Raw genomic sequence first — 18,359 nt, forward strand, 5'->3', positions numbered from 1 at the left:
GCATTTAAGCAGGCAGACATGCTGAAGACGACCTGCTGAAGTTCAAACCGAGCATCAGAATGAGCAGGAAAAGTGATTGGAAGGCAGCTAACTGAAATAACCACTCATTACAACCAAGGTGTGCAGAAATCATCTCTGAACGCATAACATGAAGCAGATGGGCTAAAGCAGCAGAAGGCCACACCACTCCTACACCACTCATGGCAGGTAAGACCTGCACAGGCTCACCAAAACTGGACAACAGAAAATGAAAAATACTGCCTGGTCAACACGAAATTGGAAATTATGACCATCGTGTAGCCATCCTAAGATAACCCGCTACCACAAGCATAACACACCATGAAACAAATTTTAAATGATCTCAAACTGGTTTCTTGAAAGTGACATTAAATTCTGTTTTCTCAAACAGCCTCCAGAATCACCTCAATCCAATGGAGCACCGTTAGGATTTGGTGGATCAGGAGATTCACATCATGCAGCTATCACATTGACCACAATTTCTATCTTGCATGGCAAGATTATACACAAAGTTGATGCTATGAAATTAACTGACCTCAACTCAAACATTCTTGCAAGTTAAAATATTTCCAATCAGGCAACAATCAGAAATAGAGGAGCTGGAGCTCAGAGTCGAGGCTTTTAGATCGAGAGAAAAAAGGAGAAAAGCGAACTAAACTGTTTGCAATGGTAAGTTCAACATGGTAAATGGCCTGTATTTGTACAGCGCTTTACTCAGTCCCTAAGGACCCCAAAGCGCTTTACACTACATTCGGTCATCCACCCATTCACACACACATTCACACACTGGTGATGGCAAGCTACATTGTAGCCACAGCTGCCCTGGGGCGCACTGACAGAGGCGAGGCTGCCGGACACTGGCGCCACCGGGCCCTCTGACCACCACCAGTAGGCAACGGGTGAAGTGTCTTGCCCAAGGACACAATGGCCGAGACTGTCGGAGCCGGGGCTCCAACTGGCAACCTTCCGATTACAAGACGAACTGCCAACTCTTGAGCCACGATCGCCCCATGTTTCTGTAATTTGATACCAGCTGTTGGTTGGAGTCTTTGCCCTATTGCCTGTGGGAGGCAAATATTTAATCTTTGCTTTATTTCTATTACAAGAGAGGAGTAGAAATTCCTGTGCAGTACCTCTAAATATAGTCAGGCAGCCAGAAAAGAAAAATATGATCTGTCATATAACCCTGTTTAAAAGTTAGTTTTAACAGGGGTGTAGGATGGGTCATAAAAATATGTCCTCATAAATAAACACATCTGACACAACCCAAAAAACATTGAACTGAAGCAGGTTAACAAAACAAGGTTTGTACCAAATGAGGCCAAAACAAACTGAAGTAAAATAACCTAAAATTAAATTTTGTGGGCCACAACCTAGAGGACCTCAGGCTGTTAATATTTCCTCTAACCAGTGTTTCACCCAGGTGAGTAAAATGACACAGGTGGAAGTTTGATGGAGCAAACCTGACTTCAAGATTAAGAAGTGTGAGGTGTGTTTGATTTCCCCACCTCATTGATGAACTTGATGCAGTCTAGAAACATGTAGTCCTGATGGTGCTCGTTCACCACCCGCTCGTCGACAAAGTGCCGAGGCTCCAGGGTTGGGTGATCTGAGGAGGAGATTTGGGCTGTAAGTGCACATGCTCAACAACAGATGTCACTATGCACCTGAAGTACAGCAGTTTTAGTTCATTTTAAGTGTTTTTAAAGAAAAAGGGGGGGGGGGATACTTCCCTTCTTAATTTCATATTCATTTCAGGCACAGAAGGCCCACCCACTTTTGTTTACGAGGGACAGCCAATCAAAATAAAGCTGGGCTTAAAGTAGGAGGCGGTACCAACTTGTTATACAGACAAAGGGTGACTTGAAGGGCTGCTTCAAGGTCCAGGATAAGATAAAGGAGGATTACTTTAAACTGATGACCATGCAAAGCTACTATAAAAGAGTCAAAGTACAAAAATATGGAACTGTAAATGTTTAGCAGCGTCCTGCTGAAATATGAAAGGCCCTCCCTGAAAAAGACGTCTGGATGGTGCATATGATGGTCTAAAGCTTGTGTATACCTTTCAGCATTGATGGTGCCTTTCCACTGATGATGAACCCCCATACCATCAGAGATGCAGGCTTTTGAACAGAGCGAGAGGAACATTTTTTGAATCTGTTTCAGTTAGTAGATGCAGTGTTTTGCATCATCTTCTGTCCACCTTTGCTTCTGATAAACATGTTGCTGAGATGTTGCTGAGATGTTGCTGCCATCAAATTCCAAATAAGCTCCTATTTTTCTTAAAAATGTCAGTTTTCTCAATTTAAACACCTGATGTGTTTTCTGTGTTCTAATGTGAATAAAATACGGGTTTATAAGATTTTTATTTACACTTAAAATTGTTGCCTGCGTTTATAGAATCAGGCTTTGATATTAAAGTGAGCTTCAACCTTCACACGTTGAAGTAAATAATGCAAGTCTTGCATGTGTTTGCATTATTTTTAAACCGGGTCATGTGTGGTGTTTGTTTTTTTTTTTGTTTTTTTTGAAAGTTTAATGTAGTTGGCGGTTAAAAGTTAAGTTATGAGAGCACAGTCATGGTAAAATAATTAAAAAGTACCAGATTTCAACTTGCATATGTACACTTTGAAGGCATGTAACTGTGAGAATATTTAAAGTATGAAGGTAAAACAGTTTCATTAAATAAAGTTACTGTACATGAAAAAAATCAGCTGATTCAGAGGGGGTCATGTGGGAGTCACTGATTTTTCATGCACTGACCCAGATATAACATGTTTACTGTTAGCAGCTGCAGTTAGGCAGGTATGCCTGCCTCTGATCGATAATGGACTGAGGACCCCTAGTGTACAGAAACAGTCACTACACCACATGTATGCAAACTTAAAAAGCCTTCACATTTTCAAAACGTAGAAAATAAAAAAATAAAATAAAATAAAAAATAATAACAATAATGCCATGAATTTCCATTTTAATAAACATCTGTACTGTCAGATTCATACAGTTATCAGGAGGACAGCGGTCCTTTCCACTAAGCTAAAACTATAAGTAGGTATATATATATATATTCTTTTTTAAATCACTATTTATATCTATATCTATATCTATAGATAGATAGATATTTATATTTATTTATTTCAGCTTAGCTTTGAGAAATTTACTCATACTGTGTTGTTCTGAACTTCTTAAATCTTACAATCTGACAAATACTGACACCATCACCATAACAAGCAAAACTATCAATGAAACTTAAAAATTACACTAAAACATAATACTTTTATGCTAAAGGTGAACAGAAATGAGCAAACCCAGTTAAAGCAAATAAAAATAAAAACTAGAAAATTTGCATTTCCTGCGAAAATGCTGTGTGGATGCCTTAACGCTGAAGCTGTCTCCTGAAAAGCTGAAAAAGATGAAAAGTTGCAAAAAGTTGTATGGTGGTGAAAAACAAACGTTGCCCTGAGCAGGATTCGAACCTGGTCCTCCTGGGCTCAAGGCAGCTACTCATCTCACTGACCCAAACTCATTCTTACAAAAAAGAGGTGGAGAGACTGACAATTCTGCTGAAATGAGCAGAAGCTGCTGAGAATTGTGCTGATGAGAGGTGAAAAGGCTGAAATTCTGCTTAAAAGAGGTGAATCACCAGAATTTCTGCTGAAAAGAGGTTTCTGCTAAAAACACCTGAAAAAGATGGGATTTGTGCTGAAAAGGGGTGAAGAATGAGCAGTATTTCTGCAGAAAAGATGGAAACAAGCAGAACATTGTGCTGAAAAGAGGTGAATGAGCAGAATTTCTGCTGAAAAGAGGGTTTTTTTTTCTGAAAACAGCAGAAAAAACTGAAAATTTTGCTGAAAGGGGCTGAAGATGCTCAAATTTGCGTTGAAAACAGTTAAAAAAAGTTTAACTGTGAACTGAAAAAATTGTTGCCATAAGTGGGATTTGAACCCGGGCCTCCCAGTCTTAGAACGGCTGCTCATCTCACTGAGCTAAAACACAGCTCAGCCTGGCGATCAGAAATAAGTGACCACATTGATAATGTGTTCCATTCATTTCAATGGGCAAAAATATTGCAAAAAAAATTCAATATCTCAAAAAGTATAGAAGTTATGAGCACCAAAAGTCATAGCAGTCGTTAGCAGAAAGAGCAGAATTTTTTAGAGTTTGAACGGAGAAAATCGGCTGAAAACTGAGGGAGTAGTTAAGTGCCAAAAAACGGAGCAACTAGAAGAATAAAGATAAAGAACTAGAAAGCGAAAATTTCAGAAGAAATTTTATGTGTGCCTATGCCGCTGCTAATCACTGTAGTTTGCCATTCATACGGCTACAGAGAGCAAAACTCAGAAGAGCAGCCATTCTCCACCATGAACTATGGTAAAAACAAACACCGCTCACGCTTCACAGATGACAGCTTACAGTTTTGTGTAAAGATGAAGTTACTTTGTACAGCGCCGATTTGCAGACGCTGTGCACACAGGTTCATGAGCAGAAGTCCCATTGTACCACGGCAGACCCGACAATGTTTGCATGAACACACTTTGAAGCATTACATTATAGACCACTTTTCACACATGCATTCACTTTTTGTTTTTGTTATTTTTACACAGTGTTCTGAATTATGAACAATGGTCTACAGCCAATCCTGTGTATTATTATACAAACTTTGGTTGTGAGATTCAGATAACTATTTAATAAAAGCTAAATATTTTATATGAGAGTAAGAAAGAAAAGTATATCTTTGTGTCCACCTTTCTCTGTTAATGCCCTAGCTTCCCCCTAAAAGCTTTGCTAGATCCGCCCCTGCACAGTTACCAGCTGTCAGCTACACAAAAAAAGGAGCTTGGTCTTTGTCTCTCAGAAACAACTCATAACTTCCCTTCAACTCATTCATGTCACCTAAAGTGTAAACCTGTTTCTCCATCACCAGTTCAGCTCTGATGATTCAGTAAGGACATCTCCTGATTTCATCTTCATGCTCCAGCAAACATCAGCTGATACTAGAAATTAAAATCAAAAGAATTCTAACAACAGCTGATCAAGCTTAAACGTGCTGCTGTTGTTTAGCGCGATAAATAAGAGCGAACAGCCGATCATTGATCAGTTTCATGATTGACGTTTCAACACGCGAGAGAATGACAGGGGAGGCTTCGTAACGACAGAATAAATCATAATGTTTTCTCTGAATGTGGGACGATTCCGTTTGTACGGCACGGCAACTCTATGAACTAACCCTAATGAATAAAATAAAGTCCAACGTCAGTAACTTAGTACGCACACAGCTGTATATAAACTCCCGTGGCAGTACGATTGTAAAAGGTCAACGAAAATAAATTACACCTAAACTCGGTTTATATCTGACCCAAATAGAGAGCGACCGGGTGCTGACACGAGTTTCACCCGCCTCAATATAAGCCAAGCCTGGGTGCTTTTTCACGAAGGGTTGCTAGCGGCGCGAGCTAACTATGCTAGCGGCGCTAGCTAGCTAGCCGGCTATCAGCAACACATAAGAGAACTGCTGCTAAATAAACTACACCTAAACTCGGTTTATATCTGACCCAAATAGAGTGCAGTTCATAACTTCTTACCTGAAATTCAGTTCACCTCACGCTCCTGCCTTCGCTTTCCCTGATCCATGATTGACCACCGCGTTAGCAATCGCCTGCCCGGCCTCATATGTCTCGTTGGCGGCATGTCCTTTCTGTCACACACCGGTGGGTAGCTGCCCTCTGTTGTAGCTCCACCACCAAACAACTCAGTTATTTTTTCCACATCCAGCTGTAACTCCGATTCTATGCGAGCATTTGCGAGAGACCAGGGAGGTGAAACGACAGAGAGAGTCCCCTCGCTATCCATTTGCAGCCAAGTGCGGCAGCTAGCTAGGTAGCCAGCTAGGTAGCCGGCTAGCTGTCAGGCAGGACCGGCGTGGTCAGAGCACTGTCGCTAAATATGGGATGTCTTGATAAAACAAGCAGATATTTGAAGTTTACACACCTACATTCTCGCCTGAAAATATCTTAAAAGCTTATTTTGTGACCTAGAAACACGAATAAAAGACATATAAAACGAAGTGGTGGCCGCCATTGTTCACTCTGTAGAGGGCGTGCTATGAATTGTGGGATATTGAGTTTTCCACCAAGCATTACCGTAACTTTTGAATGATTTGCGCAACCTTAAAAATTCCAAGGGCTCCTGAAAGCAGCGACGCTGTGCGCACCGTTGAAATTGTCATCATTACGGTAATCCAAATAAGGGTACACAGGCTGTACCACTCCCGGCATACCACTAGAGAGAGCCAACACACCACAAATGAAGTCTGTTTATTTGGCGCCAAAAGATGAATTGGCCTAAATTTGCACTAAAATATTAATATTTAAAAACTATAAAAGTTATAAACACCAAAAGTCATAACATAATAGTCCAGCTCCAGCCGCACAAAATGATCTAACATATGTAACCCTAATGTCAAAACTGTTTGGCAGAGGAGCGGAAAATTTTCACTAAAATATTAATATTTAAAAACTATAAAATTCATAAACACCAAAAGTCATTGCACACCATTCCAGATCCGGCCGCACAAAATGAGGTAACATATATGAAGCTTGTCTCAAAACTGCGGGCGAGATTAATGCAAAATTTCAGGCGGAAACTGGAGAATAATAATAATAATAACTAGAACGCGAAAATTTCAGAAGAAATTTTATGTGTGCCTATGCCGCTGCTAATCACTGTAGTTTGCCATTCATACGGCTACAGAGAGCAAAACTCAGAAGGGCAGCCATTCTCCACCATGAACTATGGTAAAACAAACACCGCTCACGCTTCACAGATGACAGCTTACAGTTTTGTGTAAAGATGAAGTTACTTTGTACAGCGCCGATTTGCAGGCGCTGTGCACACAGGTTCATGAGCAGAAGTCCCATTGTATCACGGCAGACCCGACAATGTTTGCATGAACATGCTTTGAAGCATTACGTTATGGACCACTTTTCACACATGGTTGGTGTACCCCACACAGGCAGCTGTAGCTTTTCAACTCATAGCCCCACACACACCCAAAAAACAGCCAAGAGAGCACAGACTTTACACCCGTGGGTCCACCTCCCCTGCAGCGGCACTGCAGACCACGCCCGACACACACATCAAACACATAAAATAAATATTTATGCACTTTCGCATTCACTTTTTGTTTTTGTTATTTTTACACAATGTTCTAAATGATGAACAATGGTCTACAGCCAATCTTGTGTATTATTATACAAACTTTGGTTGTAAGATTCAGATAAGTGTTTAATAAAAGCTAAATATTTTATATGAGAGTAAGAAAGAAAAGTATATCTTTATGTCCACCTTTCTCTGTTAATGCCCTACCTGGCCCCTGGCAAAAGCTTTGCTAGATCCGCCCCTGCACAGTTACCAGCTGTCAGCTACACAAAAAGGAGCTTGGTGTTTACAGGGAGTGCAGAATTATTAGGCAAATGAGTATTTTGTCCACATCATCCTCTTCATGCATGTTGTCTTACTCCAAGCTGTATAGGCTCGAAAGCCTACTACCAATTAAGCATATTAGGTGATGTGCATCTCTGTAATGAGAAGGGGTGTGGTCTAATGACATCAACACCCTATATCAGGTGTGCATAATTATTAGGCAACTTCCTTTCCTTTGGCAAAATGGGTCAAAAGAAGGACTTGACAGGCTCAGAAAAGTCAAAAATAGTGAGATATCTTGCAGAGGGATGCAGCAGTCTTAAAATTGCAAAGCTTCTGAAGCGTGATCATCGAACAATCAAGCGTTCATTCAAAATAGTCAACAGGGTCGCAAGAAGCATGTGGAAAACCAAGGCGCAAAATAACTGCCCATGAACTGAGAAAAGTCAAGCGTGCAGCTGCCAAGATGCCACTTGCCACCAGTTTGGCCATATTTCAGAGCTGCAACATCACTGGAGTGCCCAAAAGCACAAGGTGTGCAATACTCAGAGACATGGCCAAGGTAAGAAAGGCTGAAAGACCACCACCACTGAACAAGACACACAAGCTGAAACGTCAAGACTGGGCCAAGAAATATCTCAAGACTGATTTTCTAAGGTTTTATGGACTGATGAAATGAGAGTGAGTCTTGATGGGCCAGATGGATGGGCCCGTGGCTGGATTGGTAAAGGGCAGAGAGCTCCAGTCCGACTCAGGCGCCAGCAAGTTGGAGGTGGAGTACTGGTTTGGGCTGGTATCATCAAAGATGAGCTTGTGGGGCCTTTTTCGGGTTGAGGATGGAGTCAAGCTCAACTCCCAGTCCTACTGCCAGTTTCTGGAAGACACCTTCTTCAAGCAGTGGTACAGGAAGAAGTCTGCATCCTTCAAGAAAAACATGATTTTCATGGAGGACAATGCTCCATCACACACGTCCAAGTACTCCACAGCGTGGCTGGCAAGAAAGGGTATAAAAGAAGAAAAACTAATGACATGGCCTCCTTGTTCACCTGATCTGAACCCCATTGAGAACCTGTGGTCCATCATCAAATGTGAGATTTACAAGGAGGGAAAACAGTACACCTCTCTGAACAGTGTCTGGGAGGCTGTGGTTGCTGCTGCATGCAATGTTGATGGTGAACAGATCAAAACACTGACAGGATCCATGGATGGCAGGCTTTTGAGTGTCCTTGCAAAGAAAGGTGGCTATATTGGTCGCTGATTTGTTTTGTTTTTGTTTTGAATGTCAGAAATGTATATTTGTGAATGTGGAGATGTTATATTGGTTTCACTGGTAAAATAAATAATTGAAATGGGTATATATTTGTTTTTGTTAAGTTGCCTAATAATTATGCACAGTAATAGTCACCTGCACACACAGATATCCCCTAAAATAGCTAAAACTAAAAAAACTACTTCCAAAAACTTTCAGCTTTGATATTAATGAGTTTTTGGGTTCATTGAGAACATGGTTGTTGTTCAATAATAAAATTATTCCTCAAAAATACAACTTGCCTAATAATTCTGCACTCTACACCTGTATTTGTCTCTCAAAAATAGTTCATAACTTCCTTCAACTTATTCATGTCACCTAAAGAGTAAACCTGTTTCTCCATCACCAGTTCAGCTCTGATGATTCAGTAAGGACATCTGCCGTTTTTACAGCTGTGGCTCCAGCAAACATCAGCTGATACCAGAAATTAAAAGCAAATGAATTCTAACAACAGCTGATCAAGCTTATACGTGCTGCTGTTGTTTTGCGCGATAAACAAACAAGAGAAAACGCCGATCATTGATCAGTTTCATGACTGAAGTTTCAACAGGCGATGGATGAAACTTCATCCATCGCGATGAGGTGAACTTCAGTTCACCTCACGCTCCTGCCTCGCTTTCCCTGATCCACGATTGACCTCCGCGTTAGCAAACACGGACGATCGGCGGTAGCCTCACCGCCTTGTATGTCTCGTTCGCGGCATGTCCTTTCTGTCACACACGGTGGATAGCTGCCCTCTGTTGTAGCTCCACCACCAAACAACTCAGTTATTTTTTCCACATCGACCAGCATCATCGGCCCATATAAACGAAAAATAAGTCCAGCTAAGACACAGACCCTTGCCGAGCGATCGGGCGATTAAACAAATTTTAGCCACCTCACTATCAGCCAAGCCTGGGTGGTTTTTCACGAAGGTCGCTAGCCGCGCTAGCTAGCTAAGCTAGCGGCGCTAGCTAGCTAACCAACCGGCTATCAGCAACACGTAAGAGAACTGTTGCTAAATAAACTACACCTAAACTCGGTTTATATCTGACCCAAATAGAGTGCAGGTCATAACTTCTTACCTGAAATTCAGTTCACCTCACGCTCCTGCCTTCGCTTTCCCTGATCCACGATTGACCTCCGCGTTAGCAAACACGGACGATCGGCGGTAGCCTCACCGCCTTGTATGTCTCGTTCGCGGCATGTCCTTTCTGTCACACACGGTGGATAGCTGCCCTCTGTTGTAGCTCCACCACCAAACAACTCAGTTATTTTTTCCACATCGACCAGCATCATCGGCCCATATAAGCGAAAAATAAGTCCAGCTAAGACACAGACCCTTGCCGGCGATCAGGCGATTAAACAAATTTTAGCCACCTCACTATCAGCCAAGCCTGGGTGGTTTTTCACGAAGGCGCTAGCTAGCTAAGCTAGCGGCTTAGCTAACTAACCGGCTATCAGCAACACTTAAGAGAATTGTCGCTAATATGGGATGTCTTGATAAAACGAGCAGATATTTGAAGTTTACACACCTACATTCTCGCCTGAAAATATCTTAAAAGTGTATTTTGTGACCTAGAAACACGAATAAAAGACATATAAAAGCGAAGTGGTGTCCGCCATTGTTTAACTCGGCAGAGGGTGCTATGAATTATGGGATATGGAGTTTTGTAACAAGCATACAGATTTTCAGCCGTACTACTCCCGGTATACCACTAGAGAGAGCCAACCCACCACAAATAAAGTCTGTTTCTATGGAAATTGGCCTAAATTTGCACTAAAATCTAAATATTTCAAAAACTATAAAAGTCATAAACACCAAAAGTGTATACCATACTGGTCCAGCTCCAGCCGCACAAAATGATGTAACATATGTAACCCTATTTTCAAAACTGTTTCATGAGAGAAGCGGCGGAAAATTTTCACTAAAATATTAATATTTAAAAACTATAATAGTTATAAACACCAAAAGTCATAGCACACCATTCCTGATCCAGCCGCACAAAATGAGGTAACATATATGAAGCTTGTCTCAAAACTGCGGGCGAGTTTAAGCTGCAAAATTTCAGGCGGAAACTGAAGAATAATAATAATAATAATAAATCCGACGAATAGTAATATGTGTGCCTCTTGTCATAGGCACACATAATAATAATAATAATAATAAATCCGACGAATAGTAATATGTGTGCCTCTTGTCATAGGCACACATAATAAAGAGAAACAGGAACACAATAGTGTGGATGCCTTGAGGTGTCCACACAACTAATGAAAATACAAAGACCTTCTGACAACAGCTGCCCACTCAGCCAACCTCAATGAGACACTGACACCAAAATAGAGGATTATTTTCTTTTCTCTTTTTCTAATGGACATCAAAAAAGCAAAAATATAAGTAACTAGAAAAATTTGCATTTCCTGCGAAAATGCTGTGTGGATGCCTTAACGCTGAAGCTGTCTGCTGAAAAGCTGAAAAAGATGAAAAGTTGCAAAAAGTTGTATGGTGGTGAAAAAAAAAAAGTCGTCCTGAGCAGGATTCGAACCTGGCCCTCCGGGTCTCAAGGCGGAAACTCTTCTCACTGAGCCAAACTCATTCTCACAAAGAAGAGGTGGACAGACTGACCATTCTGCTGAAATTAGCAGAAGCTGCTGAGAATTGTGCTGATAAGAGGTGAAAAGGCTGAAAATTTTGCAGAAAAGAGGTGAATCAGCAGAATTTCTGCTGAAAAGAGTTTTTCCTGAAAACTGCTGAGATTTGTGCTAATGAGAGGTGAAAAAGCTGAAAATTTTGCAGAAGAAGTGAATACATGAAATTTGGGCTGAAAAGAGGTGAAAATTCTGCTGAAAAGAGTTCAATCAGCAGAATTTCTGTTGAAAAGAGTTCTGCAGAACTCTTTTCAGAATTCTGCTGAAAAGATGTTTTTGCTGAAAATAGCTGAAAAAGCTGGGATTTGTGCTGAAAAGTGGTGAAAAAACTGAAAATTTTGCTGAAAAGGGGTGAAAAAGCTGAAATTGAGTTAAAAAAGTTTAACTGTTAACTGAAAGAAATGTTGCCATAAGCGGGATTTGAACCCGGGCCTCCCAGTCTGAGAACGGATGCTCATCTCACTGAGCTAAAACACAGGTCAACCCGGCAAGGAAAATCAGTGAGGCCACTGATGATATGGCAGAAATGGGCAAAAAATATTGCAAAAAAAATTCAATATCTCAAAAAGTATAGCAGTTATGAGCACCAAAAGTCATAGCTGGAAAGAGCAGAAAGAGCAGAATTTTTTAAGATTTGAACGGTGAAAATCGGCTGAAAACTGAGGCAGTAGTTAAGCGCCGAAAAACGTACGGAAGCAACTTGCAGATGAAGAATAATAAAGATAAAGAATAAAGAGAAACAGGAACTCAATAGTGTGGAAGCCCTTGAGGGCATCCACACAAATAAACTAAAACTGCTCATTTACATCTGTCATCTCACATAAAAACATTACACCAATTAAATAAGACATCAGATGGTCAAAGGTACAAGGTTTCAGCTGAGCCTTAAATGTGGGAAGAGTAGACTGTTCCGTTATTGCCACTGGAAAGCTTTCTTTTACTGACACCACAGTTTGTCCTAATGTAGAGCATCTATGAGGCACCTCATAGTTCCCTCTAGTGGTGACAATAAGTTATAATGTTTGAGGTTTGCATCATATGTGTCAGTTCCACAGGAGAAAAGACACCTTTCCTGGAATAAGGCACATGAATCAGGTAGCTTCTTCCCCCCAAAGCCATCAGTTATGTCATCTTTAGATGAAAAATTTCTTCTCACTTCTATCTCGGCTTGTAAATAATCATGAATGAGCTGAACGAATTGATTACTTTAAAAGATTTTTTTTTTTTTTGAAATGGAGGAAATGAAGGAGTGCTCAGTTCAGGCTAAAAACCTCAGACTTAACAAGCAGACTGCTCTAAAGATGTAGAGGGAAATCTCATGTGCTTCCCTCCAAAAACACACCTGATGGCTCTTACCTATAAACTGGGAGCTGCCCCAGATGAAGGGAAGAAACTGGAAGTCATCCAGCCCCCAGACACCCTGACTCCCAGCCGGCTCCATTCTGTAGGTCTTTTGCAGTTTCCGCATAACTTCGAGATACCTGAAAACACAATCAGGACAATGTTCACGTGCATGTAGGAGGGATCGGTCTCAGCAGCGACTGTTTCATTCTGGCACAGGTCTGTAATAACGTCAGAAATAATGTTATTAGAAAGAGATGGGGAGTGCAAAAACTATGGAGAGTGTAATAAAAGCAAGGAGAGTTAAAAAAAAGAGAAGTGCGTAGGGAGTATAATAAACAGGGAGCAGTGCTTTTTGGCAACACTGTCTGCAATGAGCCAGCACTAACAGCAACATCACGAGCCTATCAAACAAGTCATAATCATCAGGCTGTCACACTTTTGGTTTTTTCAACCAAGAAGTTCCCTGAGCTTTAAATCTGTTTCTTAAGGGAGGCCTGGCAAAGAAAACAGCAAAAGTGCAAGATCGTCAAAACTGGAAACAAGTTCTTTTAAATGTGAAACTGAAATGAAGTTTGTTTGGAGAGCAGTTCAGTTCATTTGTAACAAAATCAGAACAAACACAGATTTTTAAACCTGAACATTTACCATTGCATTAACAGTATACTGCAGTTTAGTGTGACAGCTCACCTGTTGAACACCTTAAAGACGATAGCGAGCTGATCGTCCACCCTGAGTGCTCCGACCTTACAGAGACAGCAGAGGAACGCTGCGAAAGCTGCTTCATGACCTGAAGAGACAAATGAACATTAAACAGCTCTAGGATTAGTCTGCAAAGTGTCTGAGCTGCACTTGAACGCACCGCTGAGATCACTTTTCGGCATCTGACTACAGCACCAAGTCTGATTTTTACTGCTGCTATAGACCAGAGCAATGGTTTGGGGCAGCACTGATGAGACAATGCAAAACTACTGAAGAACAACAACAACAGCTGCAACACATTCAGGTGGAGCAACAACTCCAACTTTGATTTGTGGAGGAAAGAAAGATCCGGTAGCAACATAACCAATCAAAGCTAACTGATAACTCAAGTGACACAGAGCGCCGTTACCTGTGCCGTAGTCTATCCTGGTGGAGTTTCCCACAGACTCTTTCAGATAGACGGCAATCTCTGGAGCTGCTGCACGTTTATCAGCAGGGAGGACCACCGACACCAGCGCCTCTGCTTCCTACAAACAAAACATACAAATAAATTAACTGCTAGCCACAGCCCATGTGCACGGATGTGTGTTAGAACATGTGTGCGCGTACTGACCTGATCTAGTTTGGCAAACCAGGTTCTGTACGCTTTATTTCCAAAGCGTGACGGCTGGTCGACAGGAGGCGTCTCATTTATCCATCGGTCCAGAGTCCCCAGAAGATCCACGAGCTTCTCCACCGTCTGGGAAAAGTAACATGGCAGTGACTGCAGCAGGACCATTGTGAGTCAGGGCAGATTAAAAACCAGCTCAAGCTTTTTGGTTTCTCTAAAATCGAAATTCTTTATTTTAATGCTTTCTTCATTATTGTTGCTCTTACTTGTAGTGTGCTTATATTTGACACATACACGAGGCCACATTTTCCGGTTAACATCACCAAACTATCAGCTTGGCACTTTAAAGAGCACCAAAGATTCTCTACAGACAAGGTTTAACCTGACAGGCGTTAAATGACAGCTGATGCTCTGCTCTGCTGCGTTTCTCTTGCTACGGTAAAAGCAGCAGATCACGTACCTCAGACACTTTATATTCGCACGTGAGCTTCTTTCCCTTCACACCTTCGTTCAGCGTCAGAATAAAGCCTATGTAGTCAGCGTAGGCCTGAAAGCAGAGAGGCATGTTAAGAACACACACATCAGACCAGTGTTCCAGCAGTATGGCATACATGTGACTGCTAAACATGTAATGTTAACTTGTCCTCCATTTTGGCAATGCGACAAAGATGGTGACAAAGTAAGGTCAGTCACACAAGCCTAGAGAACAGTCTGCAACCGTCTGGAAAAGGAAAAATTAGTATCCTCTAACAGGTTTATTGAGTGTTTGCTGAAGGTTGGGGAAGTGATTACTAAAGTCAGTCCCTAGGCCCCCCACCAGCGACCACGAGTCATTGGGGAAAAAACATCTGTTCCTTGACCAATTGGGGAAACCACCTTGTGATGGATCTGGTTGCTAGCAGATTGCCACAGCTGCCCATATTTTGCATGAGGAGAACTTCTCTTCAAACACTCGCTCGCTACTTTTCAACACAAACTGGAAATGGAGACTGTTCCTTTCAAAGTAAAACTTGTACCTGTTGAAATGTGGAAGACTCATCCGATGGAGTCATTTCAGCCGCTCGTGCACCTCTCAATGTTTGCAACTCCGAGCAGGTGCCACTGCCACAAGGTTAAAGCCAAGTTTACGATTTCTTACCTCCATTTTCATGAGATAGCAGCATAGAAGCTCAGAGATTCACAAATTATAAAACTGGAGATGTCTTGATGCATTCTCAATCATCCAGGAAAGTAAATCTCCAAAAGTTGAATCTGTTCATCTGGACGTAGCGTTTGGTGGGAGAAACGTTTCGTCACTCATCCAAGTGACTTCTTCAGTCTCAGCTGACTGCAGGTGCATAATTATGATTAAGGAACTGACCTCACAGCCCATTGTTTCTTCAGTGGGCTGGTTTCAGTCATTATGCAAATATACTGTTTATAAGATTTGGGGAAACCTGCAGTCAGCTGAGACTGAAGAAGTCACTTGGATGAGTGACGAAACGTTTCTCCCACCAAACGCTACGTCCAGATGAACAGATTCAACTTTTGGAGAAAACTGGAGATGTTACAACAGTCTGAAAATATGACAATTTCTGGGAAAACTCAGTTACAATGTACAATTTCTTTGCTTCCAATTTGGAGATCTTCTCCTCCTATATCAGGGCTCATGTGAAGGTTTTGTCTGAGTGGCGAGTGCTTGCACCCTCAGTGCTGGCAAAGTGACCAAGGAGACGACCAAAACTGGAAAATCACTGAATATTTTCTAACAAGTTTGTTGCAGATGACATCTTCCTCACAAATTACAGGCAACAGAGGCAACCTGGTAGCAACCAAAACAATCAGAAGGCGGTTTCTGGTGGAGCACCCTCTACAGCACCATCTTTGTCACCGATTTCACCATGTGACAGCCGACAGCCTCCAGAAACGACTCACAGCCACACTTTTCCTTCATAGTCGATGGTTATATCACATTCAATACGACAGACAACTCTCGAGGAAGACGCGTGCACACGCCCACAGGGAGAAACCAACCTGAGAGCGCTTCCATTTTCCCATGTCAGGCACCATGCTGATTTCTTTCTTGGGCACCATAAAGGTGAAGCTGGCCCCCTCCTCAGGGGCTTCATCTTCAGGAGTGGATCCTAAAAAATAATTCAGTACAGAGAATTGTCATCACATCAGTGCATGAATAAGTAATCTCCATGAGCCAAAAGCTTCGGCTGCACACTGCTCTGAGCCACACTTCAACCACTCGAGCTGATAAGTGATGCACCAAAAGCTGCAGTTCCTCTAATGTCCACTAGAGGCTCCATAAGCAAGCCAGTCCCCTAGAGTCAACATCTAATTTCACCCTCTTGTCCTAATATGGTCACTTTGGCCTCAAAAACCTAAAATAAGAGCGAATAACAATGAGGCTGAGTCAAAAACCAGTGGGTGTTTCCATCTTTTCTATACAGTCTGAGATGTGAACCTGCATTCCCTCTAATGTCCAGCTGAGGGCAGCTCCAGGTTGCAAAGATTAGACTGTATAGCTGTTTATGAGAAAATAAGCCTACTTCAGTCTTGATTTATGATCTCAGTAAACACTTTCCTGATGATGTTATGAACTCAGTCACCAAAACAAACATGAAGTTTATTTAGTAAATGATGTCACCATTTAGAGTCAAAAATTACGGAAAAAAATCACTACTGTCTGAGCATGTCAATCGCTTTCTCACTCATGTTTGGTGACAGCCAAAAAGTTAAACTGAAAGCATCAAAAACAGATTTTTAAACTAGTGGGTGACATCACAGTTGCTACATTAATCTTTTATATACAGTCTATGGTTAATGCTCTTTCAGCTGCTCCCTTTAAGGGGTTGCCACAGCTGATCATCTGCCTCCATCGAATCCTCATCTGTCACACCAACCCTCTGCACGTCCTCCTTCGTTAGATCCACGAATCTTCGCTGTGGTCTGCTTCTTTTCCTTCCATGTTCAACATCCTTTGTCTTCCACACGTTAAACCCGATTGGTCCCTCTGATGTTCTCCTTTCTAAACCTGTTCATTCTGGTCAACCCCAATCAAAATCTGAACATCTTCATCTCTGTCACCTCTAGAGATGGACCGATCCGATATTAGGTATCGGTCCGATACTGACGTAAATTGCTGGATCGGATATCGGTGAGAAATAAAAAATGTAATCCGATCCATTAAATATCAAAAAAGCACCTCACAAAACTTGCGACACGGCGTAACTCGGCTCATAACCGTAGCACGTTGGAGCAGTGCGCTCACGTCACAGAGCTGCTGTGTGTATTTGTAGCCTCCCTAGCAATCCAGCATTTCATCTCCGAGGAAGTTATCCCAGAGAGAGGTAAAGCAAGTGTGTAAGTTCATCTCTGAATGTTTGTAAAGCGTTCCCACGTTAAGCTTAACAACCGATATATGGAGCGACTGCCTCTCTCTCTCTCTCTCTCTCTCTCCTGCCGCTACTTCAATCATGAAACTGCTTAATGATCAGCTGATCGGCTTTTCTGTCGCGAGTCCGTCTCTCTTGTTTGTTTTTGGCCCACTTTGCACCAGAAAGAGGAAACCAGCGGCTGAACAACAGCAGCACGTTTAAGCTTCACAAGCTGTTGTTAGAATTTATTTAATATTACTTTCTACACCAGGATCCTTTTCTACGTAGCTGACGGCTGGTAACTGTGCAGGGGCGGATCTAGCAAAGTGTAGCCAGGGGGGCCGATAGGGCATGAACAGGGAAAAGGGGGCACAAAGACATACTTTTCTTTCTTATTCTCATTTAAAATGTCTAGCTTTTAATAAATAATTATCTGAATCTTATACCCAAAGTTTTAATCTGATGTAAAATGTATAGAAGTCCATTACTGTATATAGTAACTGTTAAGTCTAATATACCCTAGTAAGCTATAGTACTTTTTCCTTTGGGAAGATACCGTCTGTGCAGTCTGCAATTCTGTTGAAGAAAGATGTTGAATCTATTTAATTATTCTTGAAAAATAATTTAATTCTGTGCATTTTTTTTCACACTGCATCAAATTAAAGTTGATTACGTTGATTAAGCATCATGAGGTGGAGGGTGGGGTGGTTCCTTTTTTTTTTGCTGGGAGTTTGCAACCCTATTAGTTAGGTTGCTTAATATTTCTGCTAAGTACTCTTTAAAATACCAGAATAGGGAGGATGGAGTAGGTTTAAGTTTATTAGATTGATCAGTGTTGCTGAACTATGAAATATTTTGGGTGCAGTGTATTTTTTACATACAGGTATAACAGAATAGCTTTAGTGTTGTTGTTTATTTAAACTTGAGTATGAACTTATACAAAATGCAGCAAGATATTAAAAAA

At 41.5% G+C, this 18,359-nt stretch overlaps 1 protein-coding gene across 1 annotated transcript in view; it reads right to left on the reverse strand.

Annotated features, from left to right (window-relative positions):
• The window catches only part of ptpa (protein phosphatase 2 phosphatase activator), a 32,436-nt gene that overhangs the window by 12,743 nt on the left and 1,334 nt on the right, over window positions 1–18,359 (reverse strand). The window contains exons 2-8 of the mRNA XM_031757469.2: window positions 16,044–16,153; window positions 14,491–14,577; window positions 14,034–14,159; window positions 13,830–13,947; window positions 13,409–13,508; window positions 12,734–12,858; window positions 1,527–1,627 (exon numbers count right to left, since the gene is read on the reverse strand). Of these exons, the coding sequence (XP_031613329.2) occupies window positions 1,527–1,627; window positions 12,734–12,858; window positions 13,409–13,508; window positions 13,830–13,947; window positions 14,034–14,159; window positions 14,491–14,577; window positions 16,044–16,153 (767 nt within the window). The remainder of the gene's footprint in view (window positions 1–1,526; window positions 1,628–12,733; window positions 12,859–13,408; window positions 13,509–13,829; window positions 13,948–14,033; window positions 14,160–14,490; window positions 14,578–16,043; window positions 16,154–18,359) is intronic.

This window comes from Oreochromis aureus, linkage group 7 (assembly GCF_013358895.1).
Source record: "Oreochromis aureus strain Israel breed Guangdong linkage group 7, ZZ_aureus, whole genome shotgun sequence".
Classification (NCBI taxonomy): domain Eukaryota; kingdom Metazoa; phylum Chordata; class Actinopteri; order Cichliformes; family Cichlidae; genus Oreochromis; species Oreochromis aureus.